The sequence below is a fragment of the Gopherus flavomarginatus genome, chromosome 9 (genome assembly GCF_025201925.1).
Source record: "Gopherus flavomarginatus isolate rGopFla2 chromosome 9, rGopFla2.mat.asm, whole genome shotgun sequence".
NCBI lineage: Eukaryota > Metazoa > Chordata > Testudines > Testudinidae > Gopherus > Gopherus flavomarginatus.
This window is the reverse complement of record NC_066625.1, coordinates 8,400,701-8,427,194: the sequence shown is the minus strand read 5'-3', so window position 1 is coordinate 8,427,194 and position 26,494 is coordinate 8,400,701. Positions and strand designations below refer to the sequence as shown.

At 43.6% G+C, this 26,494-nt stretch overlaps 1 protein-coding gene across 2 annotated transcripts in view; it reads left to right on the top strand.

The window, feature by feature from the left end:
* Nucleotides 1–492: 492 nt before the first annotated feature.
* The window catches only part of USP22 (ubiquitin specific peptidase 22), a 175,948-nt gene continuing 149,946 nt past the window's right edge, over nucleotides 493–26,494 (top strand). The window contains exon 1 of one of the 2 annotated variants that reach the window (XM_050966576.1): nucleotides 493–719. In XM_050966576.1, coding sequence (XP_050822533.1) covers nucleotides 594–719 — 126 coding nt within the window. In that variant the 5' untranslated portion in view covers nucleotides 493–593. The remainder of the gene's footprint in view (nucleotides 720–26,494) is intronic. The other variant, XM_050966575.1, reaches the window with a different exon arrangement.

The following is a 26,494-nucleotide window of genomic DNA, read 5'->3' as shown; positions in this document are numbered from 1 at the left end:
CCCTTCCCTGTTGGTCGGTCCCACTCCGGGCCTGGCGGGCTAGGTTGAGTTCGCAGCTAGGGCCATTAGGCGCTGCGGGGGGAGGGGGGACGATTTAAAGAGACAGAAGCCGAGCGGGCGGCCGGCTGGGGGAGCAGCGGCGGCGGACGAGCCCCCTCCCCCCTCCCGGCAGCACCTCCGCCGCCAGGGTCTCCCCGAGCCCCACCGCCTCCCAGCGGCCTCCATGAGTTAGCGGCAGCGGCGGCCACTCTGGGGGCGGCAGCGGCCGCCGCCGCCTCCTCCTCGCCACCGCCAGCCCCATCTTTGTGCGCTGCCGCCCGGCCGCCGCGCTTTGTTCGGAGCCGGGGGGAGCCCGGCCCTGGGGGCGAGCCGCTCCCCGCGCCCCGCTGCAGCTCGCGGGGGCGGGGGAGGCCGCGCCGCCGGAGCCAGCGGCGGGCGGCGTGAGGGGGCCGGCGCCGGCGCCCCGGAGCCTGGGAGCGAGCGCGCGAGCGGCGGCCCCGTCCCGTGTCCGTGCGGCTGCGAGGGGGAAGGGGCCGGCTCGCTGCCCGCCGGCCCGGCCCGTCTGCGGGCGGATTGATGAGGGGGGGTCGGACATGAGTCCGCCGGCCGCCGGGTGCTGCCATGTGACCGGCTTCAAGGTGGAGAACTGGAAGCAGAACCTGCGGGCGATCTACCAGTGCTTCGTGTGGAGCGGCTCGGCCGAGACCAGGAAGCGCAAGGTACCGGGCTGGGGGGGCGGCGCGCGTCCCTCCGCCTCAGCCCGCGGGAGGGGGGGTGGCAGGGCCACACCCCGCTCCGCCCAACCCAGTGGATCCCGGGCCTCGATCCCGGGGGGCGGCTCCACCCCTGCCTGCCCCCCCCAAGGGGCCGCCTTGCTCTCCTATGCGGCGGGAGTGGGGTGTCTGCGGTCTCCTATAGCGGGGCGGGGGGACGCTCGGGGTCTTGCGGGCAGGAGGAAGCGCCGTTCAGCCCCTCTCTGAGCACGGACGGGGAAGCAGGGGATCCCCTCAAACACCTGCCCTGGGCGGAGGGGTTGCGCTGGGCTGGTAGGGGAGGCTGCCGCAAGGGCTTTCCTCTCCCATCCAGAGGTGGGAGGCTGGGCCACGCGCCGCCGCCGCCTCCTCCCAGGTGCTGGGGGGAGTGAGGGTTTCCCGGAATCAGGCAACTGCATTGCTTGTCTGCGGGGGAGGGAGAGCGCCCGGGGCAGATGGGCATGGCCGGCCTGCAGCCGAGCTCTGGGCACTGGGAGGCAGCCTCCTGCAGTGAATAGGCTGCTTCCGATCAGGGGCTTGTACAGTAAGTGACAGGCTGGGATAAGGAAACTGAAAGGGAGAAGTGGATCTTTAATTCAGTGTGTCACCCACTGGTAAATTATTAAATGTAGCTACTGCATAGGCACTTAAGCAGATAGAGTCTAGCGTTTAGGAAGCATGGGATACAGAGACTGAGGCTTGTCCTGCATCTAATTTATGGAGCAGTGGGAAAGGAGAGAGGAGCTTGCAAATCACGCTTGCACGTAATGTGTACTTAGTAAAGGCTTAAAGACACAATGACTGGAAATGCGTCTGCAGATTTGTATGTTCAGGAGACGATTCCTAGTTTGGTGTGAGGAAAAAGTGTGTATGGGGGAAAGAATTGAATCAGTATTTTATACACAGCAAGAGTGAGGGTACTTTGCTCTTGCACATGTATAGAGAATGTACTGCACAAATAGCATAATGAATATATTGGAGAAGACTGGCGGGAACACTTGTGTAAAACAAGTCAATTACTGCTTAACTGATATTTTAAAAATTGGTCATGTACACAGATATGTTTCTGCAAGATTGATCTGTTAACTGTTCATAGATTTCCTTCCTCAGAGTAAACTAGTGACTTTGCAGATTTCTTTCAGTGATCACGTTAATGATTGAAAAAAGAGACTGCAACAGCAACTCAAGGAGTAAAGCTTGTTCTTATTGAAGCAATCAGTTACCTGTCTTGTGATTATAACTTCTTTTCATTCAATCAGATCACTCATAAAAATAGAATAAAAGACAACATTCAGAAATTAGATATATTAAAAAGGCTTATAAAAGGACTGTGCAACTTGTGCCTGTCTGGCTTATAAGATGTTTTTTCCAAAAGGGACAGCAAATGGGACACTTAACCACACTTATATATTTAGTAAAACTATTTAGTTATCTAATGTTCAAGCAGTATTAAATCTAGCTACAGGCATATTTGAATATTTATGCTCCTCTTGTCATAGAATGTACCCTAATGCTTTAGTAACAAACTTTTTCGTACCCTGCAGTAATTTTGTGTTAAAGGGAGGAAAATAGGCCAAAACATGACTTGTTATATGTGTATAATGGCTTAAATGAAAACATACATTCATGATAGATAGTTATGTCTAGTATATCTTGAAAGTCAAAAGGCAAATGTGAGGTAGAAAGACTGACCAATATCAGTTAGTGAGTCTTACTGCTAGAGTGAAAAATTTGTTTTGATTAAGAACATGAATAGTTCCTGCCTCTTCACATAGAAATTATTTTAACAATAATTAAACTAATTTTGAATGAGCATTCTAGCAATTGGAAAATAATTCCATATTGGTCTGTGGTATGTTGCTATGAATGTGGCATAGCTTTGATGTTAAGAATGTGCCCCTCCATGGATGAGAGTTCTATGTCTGAATCCTGATCAGTATGTAGAGGTGGATAGAAGAATGACTTCAGAAAAACTGGACCTTGGTTTTCTCAAATTATGTCACTGAGTTTTCAGCAGAAAGAATTTCAGTCACAAAATCTTCTTCATTTATTGCTGTAGAAATCATGCAAAATCACAGTCAGGTTTTGTATTAATATGAAGATTGATTGAATAAACCCTCTCTTGGTCATAAAAACCTACCATGAAAACTGTCTTGCGTGGTTGGTTATCCAGTGATCATCAGTCTATCATTCTTTAGATTTCTTGGACGCTATCTTTATTTTTCAGTGTTGAGTCTTAAAAATCCGGATAGCAGTAGAAACTACAGGGGGCAGAAACTGTCCATTGCTGCTGCTTTACTAGGTTACTTATACTGTGTGCTGCATTATGTTTTAAAAGACCATTTCAACACTGCTTGCCTTTTGCCATTTGTTTCCAGTCTTTACTCTTATTTCTTTTACAAATATGCTTATATGGTCTTAAACTCTTAATCCAATACACTCTACATTTACAGAATATTAAGCAGAACAGTTTAAATTTTAAAGAGGTAGCTCTCTAAAGAATCTGAGTATATTTCCTGGTTATGTTTTTAATCAGAAACAAGCAATGGCTATTACACATACAGTTATAACTGATCAGTCTTGGTGTAGGGCCCCTTGTGTACAGACTCCTCAAATATTTCTGTGGCTTTTGTCTACGCTGGGTTCTTTTAGCCACTAGCATAACTAAATGATGCATTTGCACCAGTACAGATGACTAGCATAGACAGGGTACATTGGTGTAAGATTACTCTGGGGGAGATGAATTGGTGCAAATCACAGTTTACACCAGTGTACCATTTCTGAGTTAGGGGTCTGCACTAGTCCAAATGAATCAGTTTAGCTATGCTGGTGGCAAAACTCCACTGGAGAGCAGACCTGGCTGGCAAGGGTTTGAAGAATGCAAATTAAAGGTGAGGAGAAAATCCAAAGGAAAATGTCTTTTTGTGAAGCTGTGGTGAGTGTGATTGAACGTGTGAACTAGGTCTTTACGCTTGTCTTCAATCAGGATCTTAATGAGAAATGAGAGAGGATTCTGTGTTTGTATATGCCTGGGTCCTGGATATCTGTATTGGTAATTCTTGACTAAACGGGGTGTGATGATCACTGTCCAGTAGTAGTTTAAGATGTCTTGAAAATCAGACTTGAGCTAGGGTTCTGTGGATGAAAAAACAGCAGATTAGTTTAGCTTGAAAGGCAAACAAGCTTCTGTCAAAACATTGTTAGATAGATAGATCATAAACAAATATGTGGCCAAGTGACTTTTCACTCACAGGGATAGTGGGTGAAATCCTGGCCCTGTTGAAGTCAGTGGGGCCTGGATTTTCACCCAATATATTTAGACCTGAAAATATTTATAATTAAATGGGCCTCTACATAGGTCCTTTAAAAGGACATGATCTGTTATCTGCTCCCCAAATCTAACTTTGTGTTAGTGGATGAAAAACAAAATAACTGACTAGAAACAAATGTAAACAGACCAATCTATTTTTTGTCCAGTCTCATTCATCATTTAGGCATTTCACTTTTATATAACATAAGTTTAAACTTCAGTGATGTTTCTTGGAGCTTTAAATTCCATGTCTATGGGGGAGGCAAACACTTAAAGCCCTGCCTGAAGCTTTAGCTTCAGGTAAGCAAATCTTTGTGCAGTGCTGAGAACCCCTTTTGAGTGGGGGTTGGATTTTTGCCCTCAGTCAGTTCATCATAATCATATGCTTGGATTTTTGTGGTTTGAGCAGTTAGTGTGCTAAGTAGGGGCCTTCTGAACTCAAGGAACAGCTGGACCCCAGCTCTGGTTGGGCAGGACTGCTGGACTTTGCAGGTAAACATCCTCCCCTCACCCCCATCCTGCAAGGCTTGGTGTGGACTACCTCTATTCTTTAGGCAAATACTGTGTAATAAAAATTAAGCTTGTAGCTGTTTGCTTGGCCACAGTCATGTTGTATATAGGGTCCTATTTGTACTCTAATGCATGATTGTTTCACATTTATGCTGATCAGTCAAAGCATAACTGGCAGTCGGGTCAGGCACTGTTGTTGACACATACGTCCCGTCTCCCACCTGGGAAAGGTTTTCAGGCCCTGTATCTCTAATCCAGATAATTTCTGTTTAATCTCTCCCAGAGTATTAACTCCTGTGTATTTAAGACTGCAGTGACATTTTTCTCTCTAAGGTTATGGTTAGGGAATGAACCAATTATTGTGCATGTACTGGCAGATAAAAGCTGTATGTTCTCAGTTGTAGATACTTCAGTTCACAATTCAACTCAGTTTCTATTAAATCCTCCTCCTTTGAGTGGCGTCTGCACATTCCAACTCATGGTATGCTCCGGCAACGTAGTTCTGAGTATGGAGTGTTGAATAGCACACTCACTGCTCCTCACTTCACCATTCCTGAACACTTTGAGAGAGAGGTGCTGTGGGAATGGGTGTTCAAGCCACCTCAGTTTTTTCCAGATGCAGCAGCAGATGGACCAGGAGCCTCTCTGAAGACTCAGCTCCATGGAAATTTCAGGACTATTGTAAGATTCTATCTTATTTTCTTAAACATGAATAAACTTTTTTTTTATTACAATAGTTCTTAGGGGCCAGCCAAGAACGGTGCATCATTGTGCTAGGCATTGTACAAACAGAGTAGTAAATGGAAGAACTTACGATCTAGATGGACATAGACACAGTATGGGGGAAGGGGTATAACTAAGGCTAAGATTTTGTCATGGATATTTTTAGTAAAAGTCAGGGACAGGCCACAGGCTTCCATGAATTTTTCTTTATTGCCTGTGACCTGTCCATGACTTTTACTAAAAACATCCATGATAAAATGGGAAGGGGTGGGGCAGCTGCATGGTGGCTGGGGGCTCAGATCTGTGAGGTGGTCCCCCTGCCTTGCTGCAGCGGCCAGGGAGCTGCGGGGTACCCCTGCTGCCCATGGTGGCTCGGCGCTTGGGGGCCCACTACCTCAGACAGCGGAGGTAACTCAGCTCCCTGTCACTGTGGGAGGTGGTGGGACCCTGCAGATCCCAGCCATTGGGGCTGAAGTCATGGAGGTCTTTGGAAGTCACAGATTCTCTGACTTCTGCGACCTCCGTGAGAAAATCATAGCCTTAGGTATAACATAGTGAACAACGTGATGGACACAAACATCATGTGAATGCCATGATTTGCAGGGGGGGCTAAGTTTACTTAAGGAGGGATTAACTAGCTGGAGAGAGTTTGGAATGTATGTGAGGAGGACAGGGTAGGTATGGAATGAAGAGTCAGGGAAGGGGAAGATTGGAGCAATCAGTGCTGGGCAGAAAAAGTCCAGTCAACTGTAGAAAGCTCTCTGAATGTCTAAAAGTCTCTGGTTTGACTGCTCCTGCTGGCTGGAGTATCTGGGGCTGGCTTCCTCTCTGCAGGTTTCCACCCAAAGCTGCATGGTGGAGGCAGGACAGGTCGTAGTGCTTCCAGAGTGTGTGTGTGTCCCTGTATAGTTCTGAATTCTAGGGGGGAGTGGCCCCAGCTGCTCCCCATTTTACCCCCCTCATCCCAGTGCTGCAGTCCCTTCTCCTGCTCCTACTGACTGGTTCCTCTGCAGTTCCTCCCCCCCCCCCCCCGCCCCCACAAGCCTCCTTAAGGTTGCACCTCAGTGCAGGTTTACAGATGCTACGGCTGATACAAAGGCAAAGAGGCCAGGATTCAAGGTAGGTGTATTGTCCTGCTATATTTCCTGGATTGGATACCCAAATGAGGCGTCTAGCTTGCTTAGGGAAAGGACTCTCTCTCCTTTGCAGTGTGCAGTATGTGGCACTTTCTCCCCAAGAGCTCTCAAAGAGCATCAGAACTGGCTCCAAGCCTTACTGCTTCAGGAGGCCAACGCTCCAGTTCTGTAACAATGGATCCATGAGTCAGACTGAGGCTTGGATTGGACCCTTGCTCCTCAAGGAATAAAAAACACAAGATCTCTCTAAAATTTCCATCCTCTGTTCCTGGAGTGAATGCAAAACCTCTGGTACTGAGGGTTCCTGAGCCATCAGATCCTAGTTCCAGATACAATGGATCCCTACAGGTGTCTGCCTCTGCTAACAGAGGCAATCCTAATGGGAAGATCCTTTGGGATCAGACTCGTCCCATTCCAAGTAAGAGTATGGTACAAAATCCTGCTCCTGTTAGCAGGGCCAAGCACAGTTCTGGGTTTCTGTCTGATCCTTTGAGGTCAGTTCCAAAGATAACTTTTGGCCTAGGTTCCAAGGGTAAGCCACAGGGCAAATACATTAGGGGAATGACCCTTTTTTAAGTAACAAGCAAAATGGCTCTGGGTGTTGGTTCTGACACGCTGTCATTGGTATCTCTAACAATATTTGTCCAGGTACATCTCTCGCATTTGCACTTAGAATCTGAGATGGAGGTTATGCAGATCTGTACATCCCATGATCAGAGTGTTAAAGGGAATAAAAGAAAAGCCTCAGGGCCACTTACTGCTCTAGCTTCTTCAAGGGTGGAAAGACACAGGATCATGGAGCAGATTCAGATTTCCCCAGACCTTTCACTCTGTCTTCTTAGAACTCCTACAGGTTCACCAGGAAGTTTGTTTTCCCCTTTTCTGTTTTAGGGATGCCAAAGCTACTAGCTTTCCCCCACTTACTGCCTCAGATCTGAGATCAGATCCACAGTCTGGTATTAAATCTAATGGTGACAGGTTAATTTAGAACCTCTGTTCCCGTCACTGTAAACTAGCATTACACAGATACTACACGCTGTTCATATAAACAGACAATAACCTCACTTTATTCGGTACAAAGATAAGGAACCTGGCATATTTGTCAACTTCCCTCCCTTGTCTAGATGTTATGTGGACATAGATTCCTGCAAGGATGAGTTTGTTCAGTCCCCTCCTAGAAGTCCGGGGAAGCCTCATACACTGGATACAGTGCTCCCAGATCGGTCTACATCACCAGGGTATAAAGAAGAAGAAGCAGCAGCAGCACTCATAGGAAGAACTGATAGGAGCAGTTGAATACTAGGACACTGATCTGGAGCCTGATGGTCAGAGATCTTGTAGTGTAGGAGTTTCAACAGCATCTTCCTCTTCTGAAGATATCATTCATTTTAAAGTGGAAGCTATTTTGACTACCATTTCATGAGCAATCCTATCTATGTCAGGAGATATCTAATCTGGTGTTTAATAGACTGGGTTTCTCTTCTAACAGCAAGATCACTGTATGATCTCTGTTTTCAACAACTCTTCTAAACCAGCCAAGTCTAACCAGGCCATTTTAAAGAAGATATGTAACTGTTAAAGCTTGTCATATGAGGGATTTTTCCCGCACACCTACTTTCAACTCTGGTGGTTGATGCAGTTCAAAGGACAAAAAGAAGCTAAGTACATTTTGCACAGTCTGACAGAGAGGGCAAAAATGTGGTCACTCTGAGCAAAAATTCTTCTCTGCCCCCTTAGACATTAGCATTTCAAAATTACTAGGTTGTAATGTCCAGGTATTAGTATCATCTCTAGGATAAAATGGCTTTATTTTAGGACCTGCCTGAAGAGCAAAGGAAAGTGGCTAGAGCCTTAGTAGCAGAAGGATAACTAGCAGATGAACACTAAGAACGTCATTTGATTTATCAAATACTGCAACAAGAGCAGAAGCTTCAGCCATCACTAAGATGACATGCATGGCTTAGCATCTGGTCTTCCTGCTGAAACTAGAGCAAATATGAAGGTGCTAGTTTAAGGGCAAGAGTGCATGAAATCCTAGAGAAGATGGACGCTAGATCAACAGGTAAGTTGCTAGGAATTTATCAACCATAAAGAAGACGGTTGGTGCTTAATGTTGTGTTAATATCAAAACCAGCAACCTCCTGTTCAGCTGCAGCAGAGGAGAAAAAGCTTGAATCTCTGTGCAAAGAACAGGTGGACCACATTCTCATCTTCTGCTCAAACTTTAGACCACAAGTTTGACATGAGACTTAAGCCATTTATCTCCCCGCAGTTCAGGATCGATTTTTCTCTTACAACAACTGGAGTACCACCATCACAAACAAATGGATCCTAGAAACAGTACAGAGAGTTTATTCCATACAATCTGACACCACTCATTTCCCCTCCCTATTCAGAGGACCCCTCTTATGAGAACCTCCTAAGAACAGAGCTTTGCCCACTCTGGGAAGCGGGAGCCATACAAGAAGATCCAAGGGGATTCTGTTCTAGATACTGTACTTTGATTACAAAGAAGAATGGAGGCTTTGATACCATCTTAGATCCAAGAAAGTGAAACTCTTTCAGAAGGTTCACATTTCCTCCCTCTTTATGCAAGATTGGTTCACTTCTCTTGATACACAGGATATGTATTTCCAGATAGCTGTCAGGCTTTCATATTGGAAATACTTCACATTCTGTATGGGGGGCAGGGGAGTTTGCAACCATTGTTATACAGAGTCCTTCCCTTCAGCCTTTCTGCTGTCGCGTGGATATTTATAAAGTGCCTAGTGGTGTTGTCCATGAAACTAAAATGGCACGGGATATGCATACCTTATTTAAATAACTGAATTGTGAAGGGATCCCCACAAAAAAGTCTGTCCAACAGTGACTTACATGCTCCCTGTTTGAGAGTTGGGACTCAGAATACATTGAAAAAAGTTACTTTCTACATAAAGAATTCCCTCTTGGGCAATTCTGGACTCTCAAGCAGGAAGAGACTTCCTTCCAGAGGAACAGTTTCTGAAAAGTATATCAAGTACGCTGAGACATTGAGAGAACTTAAACCTGACAATGTTCTTCCTGAGACTGAGGGGGCCTCGTGGCCTGAGCTACAGGTGCAACCTCCTATGAGGTACTCAACATGAGAACTGTACAACATTGTGTAGCAAACACTATTTGACAAGTTCTTGAAATGGATTTTCCCAAGAGAAGGGCTCCTATCCCTCATGATAGACACAGTATCACAGTGTCCTTAAAAGGTAAGCATCCAATCCACCAGCTCCATCGGTGCTTTCAACTTGGGGTGAACAGCCCACTTCAAACAACTAGCAGTTCAGTCACTGGAACCACTTGAAGAAGCTATATATGAACATAGTACACTTGCGGGAAATTCGCTGGATGTCAAGTCACTTCTTCCTCACCTGCTAGACAAGGTTGTCTAAGTGTTATGGACGGCACAATGGTATATAGTGTGTGAACAAGAAAAGAGAATTTAATTCCAATCAGCTGTTGAAGGAAGCACTGGGACTAGTCTCCATCACACTTTCCCCATTTCCCTGAATTTAGCAGGCAAAGATGACAACCTAGCAGATCAACTGAATAGGGACAAAAAAACTGCTCAAATGGTCTCTAAAGACAGCGACAGATGAGAACTCCAGACAGCAAGTATCTGGAAATAGATCTGTACGCAGCAAGGCACAAAGTCAAGTGCTCCGGGTTGTGCTCAAGAGCAGGAGAAGACAGTCCATTTTGGATACATTCATATTTGTCTGAGACTAGGTCTCCTTGGTGCCCTTTCCCTGTTTTCTGTCATCTAAAGAGTGATAAAGGTTAAAGCAAGGCAAAGCCAAAGTAGCTGACTGTGGTCTTGCCCATGCTGGGGCAATGGTTTCCTAGGGTGCCCAGATGTCCTGATTTTATAGGGACAGTCTTGATATTTGGGGCCTTGTCTTATAAAGGTGCCTATTTCCCCTCTTCACCCCCCCCACCCCAATTTTTTTACCCTTGCTGTCTGGTCACCCTAATGGTTTCCAGATCCCTCTCTTGGCTTTTGACCAGAGAACTACTGATTTATCCCCTGAACTCTCATTCATTGCACTTAACAATATGAGCCATATGACTGAGATCTAAAGAGACCCTGTTCACAAAGTGCAAGATGTCTTGATAAATTTCCAGGAAACAATCCACTTGCAAGTGCGGTCATCTCAAGTGGAAAAGGTTTCAAGTCTGGGCGTCCAATAACATAGACCCAACTTCAGCTCCACTCCAGTTATGGTGGGCAGTCGTCACCAGAGTGCCTCCTCCTGCCAGGATGTGTGGTTGCAGGGGTCTTCACTCTAGTGCCCCCTTATCCAGGTTCCCCAAAAGTCAGCTGCTTTTGTGGTCTGGCCCTCTGGCCAAATTACCCTCCAGTCCATTCGTCTTTTGGGGTTAGCAGAAAAGTTCAAAAATAAGAAAACCCAAAGTCTAGTGTCCTCTAACACCGATTCTTGGCCTCCATCTGGGACTCAGTTCTTGGCTCTTCCACTCCTGGTCTGGGGAGGAGGTTGGGGAACCCAGGCCCTGCCTTCTCTTGTTTCCAGCCCAGGGATAGCTGCCTTCTTCAGACAAGAATTTTTCCTTCAGCTCTTCTCCTGGAGCTAAAAACGTGATTCAGACAGGTAGCATGCTCCTTAGAGCAGGAGTTTCCCCCCCCCTCCCCTTCCCCCCCCAGTCACAGCTCTCCTCCTTGAAGCTGGGGCAGTGGTTAAGGCCAGCCATAGGGCCTTAGCCAGTTTCACCTTCAGATGGATCTTTTTTCTGCAGGGTTCAGCAGGCCAGCCTTCTGCTGATGTCTGCTCTGTGATGAGCATATAGGCTAGTTCTTCCTGACGCATATCGCAATTGTCCGGGAGAAGGGGGAATCTTGCCTGCCCTGCCCACTTTGCAAGGCTTCTGATCTTGGACCCTTAAAGAGACTGTAATGGGAAGCCTCCCAAAAACTACTTATTCCTAGGATTGTTTCTTCTTTCCCAATCTTTTGCTGCTCTTTGAAGATAAGACCTCCCCAGAATCTTAAAGGAGCAGTGTTACATTACCAGAATGGGCTGACTTAGGCACCACTACCCTCAAGGGGACATACCACCCCATCACATCAGTCTGTACTTGAATACTTGCCTTCACCTGTAGCTTTCTAATCTTTCAGCTGAGTCAGTTTAGTAGCCATATCAGCTTACTGCATAGTAACTGAAAATAGGACTTGGACATAGTTAAAGAGACTTAACGCAAGTCTAGTGAACATCTATCCACCAGTTAAAGATCTAACTCCATCATGAAACTTTATTCCGTTTAGGGAGCCTCTGCCTGTTTGTTGTTTTCACCTGTTTGTTAAGGCTGTAACATCTGCCATAAGAGTAAGAGAACTGCAAGCACTGGTGTCTGATGATCTTTCAGTTTTCCACAATGACAGACTGGTTTTCCCCTGCTTCAAGGTGGTAATTGATACCTATCTCAATCCATTAATCTGCCAATAATCTTTCCCAAGACCCCATGCTCATTGAGTCCAAACAGAACTTCACATGTTCGATGTAAGAAGGACTTTCGCTTTCTAACCTCTTGTTCTGTTTAGGTAGAAAGTCACCAAATCTTTTTATTTTGTATACATTTATTATAACCTAGTCCCAGATTTGGACCTTAGCGTCCAAAATATGGGGGTTAGCAAGAAAACCTCCAAGCTTAGTTACCAGCTTGGACCTGGTAAAGCTGCCACCACCCAAAAAATTAGAGTGTTTTGGGGCACTCTGGTCCCCCCCAAAACCTTCCCTGGGGACCCCAAGACCCAAATCCCTTGAGTCTCACAACAAAGGGAAATAAACCTTTTCCCTTCCCCCTTCCAGGTGTTCCTGGAGAGATACACAGAAGCAAACTCCATGAATCTAAACAGAGGGAGTCCACCCTCTCTAATTCCAGTCCTGGAAACACAAGTACTTCCCTCTTCACCCAGAGGGAATGCAAAGTCAGGCTAGTAAATCTAACACACACAGATTTCCCCCTGACTTCTTCCTCCTACCAATTCCCTGGTGAGCTGCAGACTTAATTCCCTGGAGTTCCCCACTAAAGAAAAACTCCAACAGGTCTTAAAAGAAAGCTTTATATAAAAAGAAAGAAAAATACATAAAAATGGTCTCTCTGTATTAAGGTGACAAATACAGGGTCATTTGCTTAAAATAATTTTGAATAAACAGCCTTATTCAAAAAATACAATTCAAAGCCCTCCAGCAACTATATTCATGTAAATACAAAAGAACACACAAATTCTTATCTGATCTTTGGTACTTGCAACTGGGAAACAGAAGATTAGGAAGCAGGAAACAGAAATCACTTCTCATAGCCGAGAGAGCATACAGGCAGAAGACCCAAGAACAAAGGACTCTCACACAAAAAACCCTCCACCCAGATTTGAAAAAGTCTTGTTTCCTGATTGGTCCTCTGGTCAGGTGTTTCAAATTACTTCTTTCCAGGTGTAAGAGACATTAACCCTTAGCTATCTGTTTATGACAACATTAAATAACAAAAGACAGGAAATTACTTCAAACTATATGAGTTGAATTATGTATCAACACGTGCTTCAGATCAGCCTCTGTCCCCTCTCCCACTAGGGGTTAGATAACTTTCCCCAAGAGCAAAGGTGGCCTCCTTGGCATGCCTCAAGTATATTTGGATTGTAGAAATTTGCATATCTATTGCTTGGAGATCTAGTCACGCAATTTACAAAACAGTCCTAGCATCCTGACCAGATGCTTGCTTTGGTAGAGCACTATTCTGGTCACTGTTCAATTAGGACTCCATGTCCGACCTTACTATTTATCAAACTACCCCATGAATGGGAATGTGTAGAGGCCACTTGAAGAAACTAAGGTTACTTGCCTGTAACTACAGTTCTTCAAGATGGATTTTGCACGTTCACACTCCTCATTCACCTTCTCCTCCAAGTTCCATTTATAATCTGTGACCTTATGAGTAAGGCTATGTTTTAGTCACAGGTATTTTTAGTAAAAGTAGTGAACGGACAGCGGGCTGTGGTGCGCGCCCTGGGACCCCCGTTGGTACTGGGGTTGTGGGGTTGGCGGTGCTCCCTATCCGGCTCCATGTCCCTGCAGCTCCTAGGCAGCAGGGGCCAGGGCAGGGGCTCCTCCGCTGTTCCCGCCACAAGTGCTGGCTGCTCCAGCTCCCATTGGCTGGGAACCGCAGCCAGTGGATGTTGCGGGGGTGGGGTCTGTGGGCACCACCAGTGCGTGGAGACCCCTCCACTACCTAGGAGCTGCAGGGGGGTTCCCTAGCCCAGAACCCCCTCCCACGCACCCAAACTGCTGCAGACAGCCCCTGGGCCAGCACTAGCTAATGCAGAGGTCACAGAAAGTCACGGAATCTGTGACCTCCATGACAGACTCGAAGCCTTACTTATGAGGCAGTGGAGGGACTGAGGCTGCTGGACCACCATGGCCCCCTCCCCACTACAGCCTGACACTCAAGAATGGTGAGGGGAGGGTCAAAAAGGGTGTGAGTGCACCAGTGGGTACAGCAGTGAGTTGTTCCACCATCAGCACTGTAGTGCCGGTGCATCACATTCACACGCACTCATTGGTGGAGTCCATCTCTAAGAGCTGTTACAGATAAACAACTTTAATTTTTGAGTCACCCAAGGTACATGTCCAGGGAAGGAGTTGGGGCAGAGGGATAAAATCTACAAAGTGATGAAGATGGTGGGTTTAGTTTTTCTTGACCATGCCTATTTATTTCATTTCATTTACTGTTGATCTTCCCAAACATTAAAATCCTCCTATTTACTTATGTCCCCTTTAGGCATCTTAATGTCTAAAATGTAAAATTCCTTTCCTTTGTTAAAGCATACTTTTACGTATAACCTACCTGACGTGCATTGAGTTGCCATCCCCTAGGTGTCCTCTTCCATGGTCGTTCTTTTATTTTAACTGAAATGAAATAAGCATTCTGTCTGAATGGGAGATTTCTAGATCTGTGAAGATGTGCCCTTAAAATCCCTCTTTCCTTGCCAGTTCTGGCGCGCCCCTGAGAGGAGATAGGAGTATGTGTCCCATGTGGCGTGCGCGCGCGCGCACTCTCTCTCCCCTCCTTCCCCCCAAAGGGTGGGTTGCGGGTGCCTAAGACCATATCCTGGGTGGGATGGAGGTGGCAGAAGCCCAGATTTGCTCCCACTTACTGCTCCAGCAAGTGATATACTTTGGTGGTTTAAATGACTCTTTATTACAATGGAGCCTGCCAGTTACCACAAATTTCATTTCACTTATAACAAACGTAAGTAATTCACCTAAAACTGAAAATTGTCTGTATAAATAGTTTCAAGAGCTGCGGATGTGAATAGTAGTACCCTGATCTTGTATAACAACATGATAATCCACGTTAGACTCTGGAGAGAGAAATATACAATGGAACAGTTAACATTTCCTGAAATCTGATCTCCTTCCAATGCATTTCAGTAGAGAGAAATCCCATCACAGAAAATGAATCCTATTATAGTGCACATTCATTTGCCAGTGCAGATTGCTTTATTAGACCTCAGCACCATTCATTCTACCCTCAAATTACAAATTAAAAAAAAATTCACGATTATATAACACAAATATTTCAATACCCATGCCTCTTATTCAGTGCATTGTCTGCAGCTGTGTGGATTTCATGAAGTTTCTTATCCAAACTGCAAATCAGACTGCCTTCCCTTTATATGTCACTGTAAGAAAGATTCTGGATAAAAATATGTGCTTCACAGATGTAACTATGAATACATTTTTAAGTGAAGCTTCTAAGATTTGAGATTCTCTTTAACTAGAGTTGTTAGGTCTATCTATCTTTGGCGTAATTTCTCTGAGGTCAGTGAAGTCTCATCAGATTAATTTGGCCCATTGTAGCAAGGATTTAGCTGTCCTGACTACAGGTCTGCCTGGTGCCTCAGCTTCTCCCTCTTGGGCTCCCTAGTAACTTCACATGGGCACTTGTAGGTCATACAGTATCCTTTCTTGGTGTCTGGTTTATTAACAAGTTCAAAAGGAAAAACTAACTTCCTTCCAGCTTATGTGCAGTGATCTTAGTCTTCTACATTCTGAAGCAAACTTGCTCCCCACACTTTAGCTGCCTTAGCTGTTACCTCTTCTCTCCAGGCTCTCCGCCTGGGAGCTAAGGAAAGTCTCTCTTTGTGCTCAGGCTGCTCTTATATTCTCCAGCAGTTCTGGTTCTGAGCCACATGCTACCATCACGTGACCCCTGGACTCATTCCCTTCACCTGGGAGGCTGGCTGCACCTGGCACAGGTGAGACTGAGCTGTAAGACTCTTAGGGTATGTCTGCACTGCAGTTAAACACCTGTGCCTGGCCTTTCAGCTGGCTTGGGCTTGTGGGGCTCAGGCTATGGAGCTATTTAATTGTGATATAGATGTTTTGGCTCGGGTGGAGCCCAGGCTCTAGGACTCTGCAAGGGGGTAGGATCCCAGAGTACAGCTCCAGCTCAGGCCCCAACATCACTGAAATTAAATATCCTGTTAGCCTGAGGCAGCGGACATAGGCCAGCCACGGGTTTTCAGTTGCAGTATAGACATACTCTCCCAATATGTCTACTCTGTTCCAAAATCCAGGGTACAGAGCCTACAGATTTAGGCTCGTGTTATGGTACTAAAAACAGCCTTGAACGTACACAGCTGTTTTTAGTGCCATAGTGTGAACGTGGGTCTGTAGACCCAAACTCTGAGACTCACTGCTGTGGGTTTGAAAACAAAGTGTAGAGGTACCCTTAAAGGGACAGCTCACCTTGTTGGACACTCATAATATTTACAGAAATGGAATAGAATGTTGCAGAATAATGAACTTCTGATTTTATAAATTGTAAATGATGTTTATGGAAAATGAGGTGAAGGCATCAATTTTGTGACATCAGTTCTACAACCAAATATTGATGATGTGTACAGCTGTTCATTGGACAATGGATCTGCATTCTGATTGGTTTAAAGTACAGATTGTGCCTTATCCAACCCAGAGACCTGTTTGTTTAATAGCACAGACAAAGTGTACTTTGGTGCCAGAGAACCTTAAATTTAACTTATCAGTGAGTAACTGGCTGTCAGGCTGTCTGATGTGACATATTCTTTACTGGATGCTATACGGGATATATCCAGCATCTCTCTATGTAGAAAGATGAAGGAGGATGTACAACGGATTGTAAAAACAAACAAATTGTTTACCACCTAGGATTTTTAACATTTCCATTGTTAGTAATATCCTCTTAATTTTTTTTAAAGCTTCTTTCCTTAACAAATCTTCAGTTCTTTTCCCACTTGGTAGAGATTGATTGATTTCTTCCCCTCCCACCTTCCCTGTGTTTAATGGAGCTTGAAATTAACATGACTCTTCTTGTCTACCTCCTTTTGTGTAGCATCATTGGTGATGTCAGCACATCTCTGGGCAGTATTTCCTTGGCTGTCTATAGTATTCGAAATGTGGCACATACTTTATAGTGTTAGAATGGCTTAATACTATGGTTTGTTGTGCTATTGAAGAACAAGTGATGGGCAAGGCGAAACTGACAAAAGGTAACACATACAGTAGTAAGTCAGACATATGCTCTTCACTCCTACCTCTTCAAAGAAATACAGATATGCTAGTGTAGATATTAGGGCTAATGCAAATAATAATCATGATGATGTACTGTGCTCAATTCTAATGACACCAACTAATCTTTATAAACCTGTGACATAAGTAACTTAATCTTATACTCCAGTATGGCGCACTAACTTGCCGAATACCACACAGTGACTTGGTGCCAGAGCTTGGAAGAGGACTAGGAGTTCTTGGCTTCTAATTGCATGCTAGTCTAGTACACTATGTTACATTTGCACTCTGAAACTTTATGCACCCAACCCAGCTCTCCAGAATCTATAGGTATCACTTTTAAGCAGTGAGTCGTGATCTCCATTTGGAAATAAAGATCATGGAGTGTGCTGTTGCTTTGTTTATTTGAATTATATATCTTCTTTTTGTATATATCATTCAGCCTGGTGTCGAATGTTGCAGCTCTCAAGGAGACATGTTGAGCTGATCTGCCATCCATGTAAATGTAAAACCATAAAATTTCAAAAACAATTTATGTTAAAGAATGGAAATCATGGAATCGGCAAAACTTCAGCCTCCTATAACACTCACCTACATACAGGTAGTATAAAGCCCTTTTCGGGTGTGTGACAGAGTGCTGGCTCTGCTACTGTTGCCAGCACTTTGGTCACTGTAACTCTGATTACTCTAGAGTAGACCTCGTTAAGAAGAACTGTACCTTATTGGTGGGCTGAGGAGAACTAAGAAGCCATTAGGGAGAGGATACAAAAGGCCCAGGAAGTGAGAAGGAAGAAGCAGAAGAAAGAGATCTCTGACCTGCTTGCTTCAGGAGCTGAGGCCTACTTAGAAGTGTAGGTATAAGGCTGTAGATTGTGTAAGGGTGGTGGGAACTCTGTTGTAAATAAACAGCATGGGATTTTTCAGTAGCAAAAGATCTTAGCCATTTATGGGCTTGAATGGGCAGGAGCAAGCTGGCCCTGCCATATGGTGGCATAGAAAAAAGAAGAAAGTTATTTACACACACACCGCCCTCGGATCGTAAATCTATATAGTCTTGTGAGAAAAGCAACTCTGTTGAAGATAGAGCTTGAACTGGAGAGTACGATGAGGGGCGATACAGTGGAGGTACTCTCCTCAGCTCTGTCCATGCAAGCTGCTTGGATCAGGTACTGTCTCCAGTAGATGGTACCTGTGTTCAAAATGACATTGCTCTCTGGATGTCCTGAGCTCGGCTCACCCTCCTCTCTTCCATGGGGTTTGAATAACCATTATAACCTATCAAGATGAATGAAGCAGTTTTGCATTTCAGAGCTATTGTTTGGGGCTTTTTGGAGGCTGGAGAAGGAACAGCATTGCATTGACTTCACAGTATAAGGTCTTCCTAAGCCAGGTCTATACTAGAAAAGTTTTGCTGATACGGCTATCCTGGCAAATCTTATGCCAATGTAAGTATTGCGTACTTAAGTGTTTTTGCCAATATAGCTTATACCAGTTTGACGAGTGAAATAAACTACTGTGCAGTTGTGATCACCCCATCTCAAGGAAGATGTATTAGAATTAGAAAAAGGACAGAAAAGGGGCAACAAAAATGATTGGGAGTATGGAACAGCTTACATACAAGGAGGGATTAATAAGTCTAGGACTGTTCAGCTTGAAAAAAGACAACTAAGAGGAGGGAATATGATTAGAGGTCTATAAAATCATGAGTGGTGTGGAGAAAGTGAATAAAGATGTTTATATATGCCTTCATGTAACACAAGAACCGGGGGGTCACCCAGTGAAATTAATAAGCCGCTGGTTTAAAACATCCAGAAGTACTACTTCACACAGTGCAGTGTCAACCTGTGGAACTCATTCTCATGGGATGTTGTGACAGCCAAAAGTATAACTGAGTTGAAAAAATAATTGGATAAGTTCATGGAGGATAGGCCCATAAATGGCTGTTAGCCAAGATAGGGACCCAGCCTTATGTTCTGGGTGTCCCTAAACCTCTGACAATGCAGCAGGGAATGGACCACTTAATAATTGCCCTGTTCTGTTCATTCTATCTGTTGCATTTGGCACTGGCCACTATCAGGAGACGAGATAGTTAGGCTTGGTGGACCACTGGTCTGATGCAGCCTGGGTCAGGATGTTGGTAGAACTGTGCCTATGATAGGGTTTTTACCAGTATAGAAGTATCCCATGTCTCCTCTTCCTCCTCCTCCACCCCCCCCAAAACTCACCCTCATGCCTCTAACCAAAATTGCCAGTAAAAGTTTCTAATGTAGACCTAAATAACCATAACTTCATTTTGTAAATGAAAGCTGAGATTCTGAAGCACAAAATGGCTGCTTCAGAGGGATGCTGAACAAGCTCATGTGCCATAGTTTGGGAACCCCTGGAGTATTGTAATATGGTCACCTTGAAATAACACAGGCATGGGTAAGTGTATCAGATTCTGTATCTGAAAGACTGTTGTACTGATCTTAGAGGTGCAGATGCAGGCAGGGAGAAATTCTTTTGCTTATGGCTGTTACTGAGCATCCACTGGCAGCCCCGATCCAAAAAGTTTCTTTTACACCGAGAAGTTCTGTTCTTTTGTTGCCATGTGTCTGGTTTTAAAAGTTGCCCATATTTTCTGATCCAGAGCTCTGCCTAGTACCTATATCTTCAGACTTCATATAGAATATGAACAGCGTTATTTCAATTTTTTATCCAATCTCTTAGTAGAACTAGTCCTAGAAAGGAACTCCCTTGTTCAAATAATCCTCAACTGTAGCTCTTTGGTAACTTTCATTGCTGACCTCTATCTTGGACAAGCTCTCCAACCTTGAGTAGAACAAACTTAAAAAAAATAAAGGAGCCAGTGAGATTTGTACATAAAACTAGTCACTCTTATGATCTCTAACTTGCAAACCATGTCATCCCATATCTCATCCTTTATTCCTTGCATCACTTGCTATGTATGTCTAACTTTAGATTGTAAATGCCTCAGGGCAGGGATCTGTCTGTAAAGCACCAAGTGTCTGTGGCACTGTCTAGATGGATGATAATCCTTTTTGACATTCCCACCAGGCATTTCTGCAGCATCAGCACAGTGACTCCTGGATTTGGCTGTGGCTCTTCAGAGTTTGGGTCAGGGCATTATAGCCTCTGTTCTAAGAGGCTGCGCTGTTCCTTTTGTGTGTGTGTGTGTGTGTCTGTGTGAGAGAGAACGAGAACATTTGGCTGCTACGGAAGTCACTTATGTGCTCCAGGAGCTGAGCTTGGCTTGTTTGGCCTAACCAAATGAAGGCTGACAGGAGATACGGTTACACTCTCTCTAAAAGCCAGGGAAGGAGAAGAGTTATGTAAATTAAGGGCTAACTTAACTTAAACTGACCATCAACAAGTTTAGGCTTGAAATTAGACTAAGGTTGCCAATCATCTAAGGAGTGAATTCTGGAATAGCCTTCCAAGGGGAGCAGTGGGGTAGAAAACCTAACTTGTTTCAAGACTGCTCTCAATAAGTTTATGGAGAGGATGGTATGATGAGATTGCTAATAGCAAAAATCCCCAACAGCCAGAGCTGGGGGAGTAGATGGGGAGGGCTCTGAGTTACTACGGAGAATTCTTTCTCAGACGCGTCTGGTGGGTCTTGCTGACGTGCTTAGAATTTAACTGATCCCTATGTTTGGGGTTGGGAATGAATTTTCCCCTGGGTCACACTGGCAGAGACCCTGGGTTTTTTAGCCTTCCTCTGTTGCATGGGGCATGAGTCACTTGCTGGTGGATTCTGTGTAACTTGAAGTCTTTAAATCATGATTCGAGGACTTCAGTAACTCAGACAGAGGATGTGGGCCTGTTGCAGAAGGAGACAGGTGAGGTTCTGTGTGGCCTGCAATTTGCAGAAGGTCAGACTAGATGGTCCCTTCTGCCCTCAGTATCTGAGTCTGTTTCTTCAGCGTTGAATACTGAGGAGCGAGTACTTGTGTATGAGGGATTCTGTAGGCTGAGGAGCTTCTAAGAAATTTAAAAATAAAATTAAATAACTTAAAATATTAACCTGTGGTGAGATGTTTTGTTTGTGCAAGACAGAATCTAAGAAGATGACCATAGTGGGGTGGGTGTGTGTGTGTGTGTGTGTAATCTTAGGTTTGTAAAAAAAATGTTGTTAATTTAGCACCAAGAAATGGTTTTTCTCTAGGCAGACCATGTGCCAAGAATTGTTGTGCAAGGCTGGAGGGAACCAGGGCTGCTGTATTCCACTATCTAAATCTGGGTCTGCATTCTGTTTCCCAGAAAAAAAAAGTCATTAGTTATGTTTATATAACTGCTCTACCAAGCAAGTCTGCAAGCAATACTTAGAACATTAATGTGGATTTTAAGTCACTTAAATGTTCAAGCTGATATAAAGATATCAGGCATTGAAGGTATTTGTTTATCTACTACCTTGGTATACTAAATGCATGTGAAAATGCAGACTTCCTTAAGATACCCTGGTAATGATTTCAAGAATGATCTGCATTTTTAAAGGCTTATGAGAGTTTATCTTAGTCTCAAGGACTGACACTAATTTTGAAGGCTCTTTGTGAATCATAGGATGTAAAGATGGACAAGGCTTATGAGGTAACTTAATCATGTTTGTGCCACCATAGGATTGTTCCCTAACATACTTTTTTTGTGCTTTATCCAGCATAGATCTATATTATGCAATGATAGGCCACTATCACTTCCCTTGGTGGCTCTTCCCAACTGGCTCTTCCTGTTAAGGCTTTTGCTAATGTTTAATGTTTTTAAAATTTGCCATTACAGCTGAATCCAGTGTCTCTTTAATACCTCATTAATGCCACTTTCAAAAGTCTCTCAGCAAGGTTAAGATTCCAATTCGTGCATACAAAGCAATCTGTTTTAACACTTGCCTTCTTTATTGCATCCTAAAATGAGAAGATGGTTGTGCCAAATCTAGACTGATTTAAATTCCTTAATGATTATGTGGAGTAGCTTTGTTTCTGAGGGACTGTATATCCACTGAAATATTGCCACTTTAAAAATAAAGTATATGGAGCTCTAATGAAACTGCTTCATAACATTGGCTAATCTTCAATCATCCCTGCAGTAAATATTTTACAGATGGGGAAACCTGAGGGAATAAAGTTACAACTTGCCAAAGGCTGCAGAAAGAGCATGTCATCATTGGAACACAAGAGTTTTAAACTTAGTTTTGTATTTTATCCCAAGATTCAGAGAGGGCTCCAATACCAGGCAGGTATTTTGTTTCATTCTCTCCCCTCCCCCAAATTTATTAGACGGAGAGCTTGTCTACATAGGGATACTCAGGGAAAATTAATCCAGATTACTTAAAGGTGTGAAATTAAAGTGGTTTAGGTAAACTGTAGCAAACTCCTGTATAGGCATTCTTATTCAGAATAATTCACTTTAGTTTGATTTGATCCTGCAGAGAAATCATAATCTTGCAAATACCAACAATGTTAAAGGGAACAAAGAAAAATATTGGTTGGGTAATTCCTTTTATTCTCTCCCCCCCTTGTATTAGTGTTGTGGTAGCAGCATTATGGTATATTATGGCTGAGGAGACACTTGTGTGATAAACTGCTGTCTTTTCAGGTGCTTCTAGGGGCTTGTCTGCATGCAAACCTTAACCAATTTAAATAACCCATTGTGTGGGCTACTTCTAGCAGTTTAAGCCTGTTGTTGATCAGTCTAGTTTGCCCCTGTAAATTTAATTTAAATTGATAAGCCAGGTTTAAATCTATTTAAAGGTGCTTACATACAAAGCTGTACCAGTTTAGCTAAACTGATTTTAAAGTCACATCTCTAGTTATACCTGTGTGTAGACTAGGTAAACTAGGGTAACATCCTATGCTTGCTTGTGGTTCAAACAGAATCTTCAAAAGAGATAGAGGAAGCCTGCTAAAGTTACCTGAAGGTGTGGGGAGGGGATGGCCTTCATATTTTCAGAAATTATTCAGATACTAGCTGGCAATTTTTAATAGTTCAGAGTAAAGATTTCAAAACCAGTTATGCAAGTCTCTCTGTGAGACATGGATACACAACAAAATCTGAAAAAAACATTTGGAGAAAAGTGCCATGCAGTGTGTAGTATGGCCTACCTTACAAAGTAAGCAAGTCTTTGTTTCCTGGTAGTCTCTGCATTAAACTAATAATGCCCTCCCCTGCATGAACCCCTGAATCTCCCTGCCTTTGTCAGCAGGAGCAGGAAAGAATCTACTGATGTTCTTCATGTGGGAACAAATGATACATCTAGATTCTTGCTGGAATGTATCAAGGGAGACTATGCCAGGCTGGGGAAGACTCTTAAGGAAATGAAAGCTCAGGTGATCTTTGGTGGGATTCTACCTGTAACTAGAGGAGGAGAACAAAGGCAAGACAAGATTATGGTGATCAACAGATGGTTCAGGCAGTGGTGCTATAAGGAGGGTTTGGGGATGGGAGACATTCATGGACAGAGGACTTTTCTCATAGGATGGTATCATGAGATTGCTTACAATGCCATGTAGGCAATCTCTAACTGCTAGCAGCAAATATCTCCAAAGGCTGGTGCAGGGACACTAGATAGAGAGGGTTCTGAGTTACTACAGAGAATTCTTTCTCAGGGTGTTGCCTACATGCTCAGAGTCTAACTGATTGATTGCCATATTTGAGGGTCGTGAAATAACTTTTCTCCTGGGTCAGATTGGCAGCGACTCTGGGGGGAGTTTTCATCTTCCTCTGCATTATGGGGGCAAAGGTCACTTGCAGGTTTAAACTAGTGTAAATGGTGGATTCTCTGTAACTTGAAGACTTTTTAAATAATGATTTGAGAACTTTAGTAACTCAGCCAGAGGTTAGGGATCCATTACAGGAGTGGGTGGATAGGTTCTGTGGCCTGCAATATGCAGGAGGTCAGACTAAGGTCAGAAGGGATCATCATGATCATTTAAAGTATGAGTCAAAGATGACATTGGATGGGGCTTATCAGGTTTGGCAGGCTTGCTGGAGGTTCGTGAAGTTGACTGTGAGGCCTGATCCTGAGTATTATTCCTTACTCTGCCGCTGACTTCTCCGTGATCCTTGGAAAAGTTACTTAATGTTCTCCATGTGCCCGTTTCCCCTTTTGTAAGATGAGGCAAACGCCGAACTTTGTTTGAAAGACTCTATAAATGCAAAGTAATATTAACTGGGTGATAGTACCTGCAATTTTAAATGTTGCACATTTTCTAGGATGCACTGGACTTTCATGTGCAGAGGCCAGAGTATACAAAACTTGTTTTATGGCATGCTGTCACTAGAGCATACTTAGATATGTTTGTGCTAGAGCATACTTAGATATGTTTGTGCTCAAACAACCTGCCTCTACTCAGATTTCTATTTAAAAATTAAGAAACCCAGGAGTGCTAAGTGCCTATTCTCTATGATTTAGCTAGGAGGAGTTAAATCTGTATTTCACTTAGCACTTTATTTTAGTGAATCAAAGTGACCAGTATTTTAAAGAAAAGGAAATTATTTATTAACACCATCCTCTAAACCTTTTCACATCAGCATGGCTACAAGTTTAAATAATAGTTTATGCTAGTAATGTATTTTCTAATAAAACTCAATTACAATGTTTTATAGAAGTTTGGTTTAAAGTATCTGGTCCAGAGTCTCACCTGTGCCGAGTTTTTTTGAGTGCACTTGAGAGTGAGGGAGTTGTAAAATAACTATATGTGCTCTTTGGTTCTGCTTTGGCCCAATCCTCAAGGCTGCTCTGGCCCAGTCTCAGGTCTTTACTAAACTGTGCTAGCTAGCTGTCCCCCCAGGTGGCCAGTATACCAGAGGGGGATAGCTGGAGAGCACCAGCATTCCAGCAGAACACCTACCCACCCAACCCCCCATACATTGTTGGGAAGAGAGGTTACATAGGAGATAGCTTTGCTTGCTCTACACCATGTATGGTATCCGCAGTTGACTGGTTAAGCTGATATTCTGGTTAGTTTGTGCTGCTGCAGCAGTGTAGAGCACCCAGAGAAGGGATTGAGAATCTCTCTCTCTCTCTCGCTGTTTTAGAGAAAAGGGTGTAAAATGTAGGACCCACCCAGAAAGCCCTGCATACTTATGTTTAAAATTAAATAGTTAAAATTATCACTTCTCTGCACTATTGAAAGGATGTTATGTTACCATATCTTGCATATAGGGTCAGAACAATAACATAACTTCTCAGCCTGAATCCTGAGCAAATATGCTAATTTCTGATATATTATTCAGCAGTGAAAACTACCATTGGCCATACTGAGACTGATCAGCTTTGAAAAATAGCATTTGTCTCTAGCAACTGAGTGCTTTTTTTGGTCAAATATTTTTTAAATATTTATAGTTGTCTATTTTTCTTAATACTATCTGAAATAAAACTTCAGAAGCTTCTCTTCCCAAAGACACTTAATATATGCAATCAATCAGGTTGAAAAACACTGAGATTTTAGTTTCTATTGGAGCAGAACACAGCTTTTTCTTTTGTACAGTAGTTTCATCAATGACCAGTGTAACTCCAGTCCGTACCACATGGTGTGATGACGTTTCAGGTCTAATGTTGGCTCACCTCATTGCTCCAAGCTACTCCATACACAAGAACAAATTCATTGTTTCAAGTTAAGATTTTGGAAGAAGATCATTTACTATGTGTTTTCTTTTGTTGTCAAGAGTAGATTCTCAAAGGTCCCTTCTGGTTCATGAAACAGCAGAGTTTGCACAAAAGAACTGGTTGATGCCTGATAGAATCTGTGTACCCTGAAGCATTTTTGAAACTTTATCTCTTGCTAAGAAACCATTTCTTAAATCAGCAATCTTGCTTTTGGGTTAGGATCTGGATAAGATTTTGAAGAACCAATTGCTTCATGAGGCCTAAAGAAAGGGTGCTATTCAAAGAAGACTCTCAAACAGAAAGGCAGCCCCACTGTGCTTGCTTCTTTCCACGGCATACTTTCTTTCCCGAAATCTTTGTTTTAGCATGAATGTAATCTAGGATAACAAAATATATTATGCAGATTAATTTCCAATTTTTTTCTCTTTGGGGCTATTTGTTTGATTGCACTACCCCAGAAACATTTGGGACAGAATATTCTGACAGTGCTACGCAATGGGACCATTCACTTGCCCTCTCTTGCAGAGATGGGCTGGAGTGTTGTCTCCTCAAAGGTTCCAGCCAGCCCAAGGTTATTCTTCGGTGTAGTGGTGCATAGTGCTATTAAATAGACTCTTAATTAAATCTTTAATATTATATGACTAGCTATCTGTGCACTTCGGCGTGAGTAGTAATACAGAGTTAGAATTTCCTTTTAATTATGCTATATTTACTGTATCCTTTCATGTCAGAATTATTTGATCATTTTGTTGGTCTTAATATGCGAACTGTATACTTAAATTGGCCAATTGCCGTTATTGCTTCTGTACTAGCCAGTTGAAAACTTGTATTGCTTATCGAGACTCAATTCCCCTCCTGCCCGCCCTGTG